The sequence below is a fragment of the Dermacentor silvarum genome, chromosome 1 (genome assembly GCF_013339745.2).
Source record: "Dermacentor silvarum isolate Dsil-2018 chromosome 1, BIME_Dsil_1.4, whole genome shotgun sequence".
NCBI classification, from domain to species: Eukaryota; Metazoa; Arthropoda; class Arachnida; order Ixodida; family Ixodidae; genus Dermacentor; species Dermacentor silvarum.
Genome location: NC_051154.1, coordinates 162888356 through 162894355, shown reverse-complemented (window position 1 = coordinate 162894355; position 6000 = coordinate 162888356). Strand labels below are relative to the sequence as shown.

At 48.8% G+C, this 6000-nt stretch overlaps 1 protein-coding gene across 1 annotated transcript in view; it reads left to right on the top strand.

Moving 5' to 3' along the window:
* Positions 1–6000, top strand: part of LOC119436325 (inositol polyphosphate multikinase-like) — a 34858-nt gene that overhangs the window by 8836 nt on the left and 20022 nt on the right. Inside the window, exon 3 of the mRNA XM_037703146.2 lies at positions 1962–2137. Coding sequence (XP_037559074.1) covers positions 1962–2137 — 176 coding nt within the window. The remainder of the gene's footprint in view (positions 1–1961; positions 2138–6000) is intronic.

The window sequence follows — 6000 nt, the reverse complement described above, 5'->3', positions numbered from 1 at the left end:
GGCGCTGGGACTTTATGACGAGAACCCGGCACCTCGATAGTGCGCACAGAACCCGTAGCAAGTCAACCAGCGCGCTTCGCGTGGCCGTAACATCGGATCCGATTTTGATGGCAATTTTTCAGGAAAAAAAAAAAAAAAAAACGTACATAGGTCGCACTGTTCTATAAGACGCACCAACAAAAAATTCGGGGGAAAAAAACGCGCCTTATACACTGGAAAATACGGTATGCTGAATGGTTTTGGAAAAAAATGTCACAGTTTCGCCCTAAGGGCGAAGCGATGAATGCGATAGCAACACAGCAATGGCATACGAAGTAAGATGAGCGGCTTTGGTAGCAATATGAATTGTAGTAAACATGAGCTGATTAAGTAAGCAGGTGTGCTGCGGCGTAAGTAGACCGACATGAAGAGAGACTCGATGACCACGAGAAGGCGCGTGTGAAACGGTGGTGTTGATGAGAAGCGCTTCCCGTGGGCACACCTGTAGCGCTGCACTGCCGACCCGGGCAGCATTGCATGTGTAGCGTGCGTTGGAAAATGTGGCCCGACTATTACTAACTGATTGAAGAAGCGTGGTGTGAGCGCGCACAAACAAACATGAATAGATCACACTGAATGACTGCAGACAACGACCGTCAAAACGCTGGCAGCGAGCGGATATATACGCCGCAGCAGGGGGCGAAGGTACGCGCGGTCTATCGCTTCAACGGAAACTGAGCGGCGAATGCGCATAAAGGTCAGAGCCGTGTGGAGATAAGAGACGGTGCGGTCGAACGAACGACGAGCGCGGTTGTTGGCAACGTAGAAGTGCGCCCCCCCCCCCCCCCCCCCCCCACCGCTCTTTCCGGCGCTGGCTTCCCGCTTCCTTGCTTGCGCGTGGGAGAGATAAGAGACTGTGCGGACGAGCGACGAGCGCGGTTGTTGGCAGAGAAGTGCCGGCGCTGGCTTTCCGCTTCCTTGCTTGCCTTGCTTGCGCGTGGGAGATTGAGTGCGTTCGCTCTCCGTGATAGCGCGCGTCCCCGCACGCTGCCTCTGGGGCATACGGCGCGCGGCGAAGATTTTATCTATACGGAACCTCACGGCGACGGCGACGCCGACGGCAGAAATCCGGTTGAAGTGTCCATATAATTGCTATCGCAATAATATTTGATGAACCAACCCAGCTGATACTGCTGAAGCCTGAGCAGCTGTTGTGAGTGTTCGTTGTGTTAACTTTTAATATTGCGGACTTGAGAAATGATCAAGACAAGACATGTTTTACAAAATTGCAATATACATCTATTTGTCATAATATAATGGATGTGTAGCAAGACTACACTGAATGGTTTGGAAATGTTCGGTAAACTTGCCCAGTTAATACTGGAGAAGTCAATGTTGGGAGCATTCATTGTGTTTTGTGAACTTTTTTTTGGTATTGTGAACTTGCAAAGTGATCAAGGCTAGACATTATTACCATCATTGGGATATATATTTTTCTTTTTATTTTAGTGCAATAACCCTATGCTGAATGTTTTGAATATTTTTGGTGAATTTTACCCAGCCTATACTGGAGAAATCTCAGCCGCTGTTGTAGGCGTTCATTTTGTGTTGTGATCTTGAGAAGTTATCAAGGCTAGACATTTTTATTATAATTGTGATATACATTTATTTATTGTAAGTGCAATAAAACTAGTTATTTTTGGAAATGTTAGAGTAAGAAATCCTACTTTGGGTGCCACTTTGAGTCCTTGAAAAACCTGTGACAGGTCCTGGAAAGTCTTGGAATATCCTTGAATTTTTGCCTTGGAAACCTCTACGAACCGTGTTATATCTAATAATTCACCTTTCGGTAGCTCAGTGAAATTACTGTAGCATGTAATGCAGCTTGTGCAATTGTTCATGACATAGCATCCTTTATATTGTACTGTGTCACCTGCCTTCCTGCTGACTGCTACTTTCATAGATATATGCCTCCTTGGCAGAAGTGGAGTATCTGCGCTTGGATGATGTGACTCGTGAGTTCCGGAGCCCTAGTGTCATGGATGTGAAGATAGGTGCCCAAACATACGACCCATTGGCAGAGCCAGAGAAGGTCGCCCTTGAAGAGGCAAAGTACCCATGGAGTCGGCAGCTTGGTTTTCGTATTCTTGGCATGCGGGTAAGACCCTGGACATGTTGTCTGCATTTAGTTACAACTTCTTTAGTGTTAGTTAGGTTGCCCAAAGAACATGCTAGTACAGATGCTATATATGTGAAAGACCTTTCACATGTGAATGGTGTGAAAGGGCCGAAAGGTGAAAGGTGAAACGCTCGCTTGCGCGGCATTGAGCATGAGGGGCTCCACGGTGCACGTGGCACTGCACAGGTCTCTACACTGAATATGTCGAATATTCGAAAAATCAAATAGTAGGTATTCTATTCGCGAAATTCATTATTCAAATGTTCACTGTTCGATTCGATATTCGATTCGGTGATATTCGATATTCGCACACCCCTAGCCTGTGTAGTCAAATCTTACTGCAACGAATTCCATTTTTCCACATTATTTTCCACACGAATCTGTGCAGAAGAGCCCCACAACAGTAAACAAATTTTATTTGGCTATTACACTTCAGTGGAGTGTTTTTCAGTAAAACTAAACTTCATCGTCAATCGCAAGCTCAAAATCACAATAAAGAATGAAGACTATGCTTGAAAGCTTTTGTAAGAGGGAACAAAGTGTGAGTGCCCCATTAGGAGATTTCACAAACTTAGAATTCGGTTCTTTCGCTGTTTGCCACATGGCTGAGGTGTTGCTGTGCTTCCAGCGTAAAGCTGGGGTGGCCATGCCTGCACACAGTCCTGCTTAACCTCAAGTCAATACCGTACTGTTACGAAACCATGTGGTTTCACTTATAATGACATTGCACACTGCAGTGCTAATGCATATAAATTGTCAACCGAAATGCATCACTACACTCTTCGGTAGTATGCACCTGCTGTAGATGTCAACGGGCGTTTTTGTCTGCTGGCTAGTGTGCGACTGCTCATGCCTTTGCGCACTTACTGTGTGCAGAAAACACTGGCCAACATCTTCTGCATAGTACTGCTTCAACACAAGCAGCTATATTACAGACTGCATTGTCATGGTGCATGGGTTCTCAAAGTGGGTTCTGCGGAACCCTGGGGTTCCGCAGGCCCCTGCTCGGGGTTCCGCGAGCCACTGATAAATTTTCATGGTCCCGCGCTCGCCAATTAAGTGGCTAAAATGGCGAACAAGAGGTGTGCTCCATCCAGAGAACTTCCATTACCCATGCTCGAGTGTCAAAAAGCGCATCACAGCGCATAACGGCAGTGCGTGAACTGCGCAATAAATCCGCAAGCAGCTTGTAGCCACCCAACCTCCGAAAACAGGCAGCACGCCTAAGCTTTCGCACTTGAATCTCGGAGGCCATAACTTACCAACATACGCATTTCTCCGGTTTGTAGATAGGGTACGTGCCGATAGCGTGCGCACTGACGTATACATTGGAGGAATAAAAAAAGTAAATGGTGCGGAGCACCACAAATGCGCACCGCGAGAGAGCAAAAACGGCGCTTGCGTCCAAAAACGAATTGGCGCAGTCTGCATCGCTAGGGTCCTCAGCGGCAATTGTATGCGATACGTGACTGACAGCAACGCCGGAACGCTTTGTGCTTATTTGTGCCCTCAAAGCCCTTATTGTTGCGTTAATCGCCGCGCGTAACACTGCATTGGCGGCTAGCCGCGTGCTTCCATAAGTGCGTAGTCGCCATATGTGATCGCGTCGATAGCTACCACAGTTTCGTCCGCAGTGGTTGCGGCAAACAGTAGTTTAGTTTTGACTCGGTGCGCGCGTCGGCTGCGTGCCTTCATAACTGCGTAGTCGGCATCCATGATCGCGTCGATAGTGACTGCGGATTCGTCCATACTTGTTGCAGAAAATGGTAGTTTCGTTTTGACTTGGTGAGTGCGTCGGCCGCCTGCCTTCTGAACCGCAAGGTCTATGATCGCGTCGATAACGGCCGTGGTTTCGTCAGCAGCATTTGCGGCAAGCAGTAGTTGCGCTTTGGCTCAGTGCAAAAATGTCAAAGATTAAGAGCACCGGCTACATCGTGATGGATGGACGATTTGTTGGCGACCAGCTCCCTAGCGAAAAAATAACCGGATGTGCGCGCGGTAGTGAAAAGCGGGTCTGCAGATAAGACGCGCGCCGTGGCCGCGCTGCGAAGGATGTTGCTAGGCTATCGCTGCTGCAAGCCCTTAATCAGTCAAGAGATGACAAGAATTTCAGCTTCCTCACTGCTTTTGTGCAAAATAGAAACAAGATTTGCTGATGCATTCAGTAAGTAAAAGCGTGTTGAAGTAGTAAGCATTCATTTATTGTTTTCTTGATACTCTGAATGAATTGACATTACAGTGGAACCTCGATGATACGATCACGGCTAATACGAATTTCCGGATGATATGAATTTTTCTGCGGTCCCCGCCGAGCCCCATTACTTTGCAACGTGCTAGAAAACGGTTGTTACGAATCTATTTTCGACCCGCGTCGGTTGATACGAATAAATGCTGCCCCACCGACGGCCGCGAAAGAGAACAGCGCGCAGTCACGCGCTTTCTCCCTTTCTCTTTTAGCGCGGAGGTGCGGACGCGACGCCGGACAGCGCGGAGGCCGCGAATGGGCGCGAAGAGTTCGAAGCGGTGGCGCTTTTGTTGCTTTTGTGCTTTTCCTCCTTTTCCGCGTGCCATTGGGCGGAGTGGCTGCCGTGCTTCGGGCCGCGTTCTTTTTTTGTGCCATTTTGCCTAGTCGCAGCGAGCTATGTCTACCGAGCGGGTGTACACGAGGCGCGGGAGCCTCCGTTGGTGCATCTTCCGTCGGCTGCGTTATCGGTGCCGATGGCACAGGGCAATTGTGGGTTTCGCTGCTGGAGTCACACGGTGCAAGATAGCGCGGCACATAATCCACGGTGCAAGGTTGCGCTCGTTCAGTCGGGTGCTCCTCCGCTTCTTCTGCTAATCGCCGTATTTTTCTTGCCGTAGGAACGCTTCCGTATTCCGAAGGCGTGCTTTGTCCAAAGTTTATTCGCCAACGAGCGACGATCCATCACTAACCTGGGAGTTCTCAGTAATCCGAATTCTGTGTGTCAAGTGAAGACGCCGGCGTGGTTTACGAAGCAGACAACTGCGGTTGCCATCTTGCCCCTGCCACAGCAGCAACCAATGGAGAGACGCCTTTCAGCACGGTAGCCAATCGGAGGCCCGCTTTTATCAGAGGGCCCGTGTGACTACCTATCGCAGACCCGCACTTCTTTGGTGTTTGTGCGTTTGTTACAAGTTGGCGACGACGGACGAATTGAGAAGCGGAACGGCGAAACTTTGAGCTTTCGAACGATACCAAGATGGCGGCGCTTGGTGGCGGGAAATACGAGATATGGCTCCGTGAACTGCGGTGATTTTGCGCGATTTAAAGCTGTTTTCTCGCCCTGCGCACTGACGAATTAAACTTTTTCGGGCACTTTCAGTGCGTTTTCAGCCAAACCATTTTGATGCAGCATAGATTAGGTGTTGCAGATACCCAAACGTTAAAATTAAATTATGGGGTTTTACGTGCCAAAACCAGTTCTGATTATGAGGCACGCCGTAGTGGGGGACTCCGGAAATTTAGACCACCTGGGGTTCTTTAACGTGCACCTAAATCTAAGTATTTTCGCGATCTGATCCCCGCGTCCCCCCTTAATTTAGCTAGTTTTAATTGTGTTTCGATGATACGAATTTTGGCTAATACGAATATTTTTCGTGACCCCGTGAGATTCGTATCATCGAGATATTGAGATTCCACTGTAGTTTAATTACACCATTTTAATTGGGGGGGGGGGGGAGGGGAGGGGTTCCTTGGCGCTTCATGGAGCTTAGCAGGGTTCCCTGGAACGAACATGCTGGAGAACGCCTGCCATAGTGGATCAGCTCCAGCCATATGCAGCCTACCGAAGATACACACACCTGACATTCCCTTGCGTCCA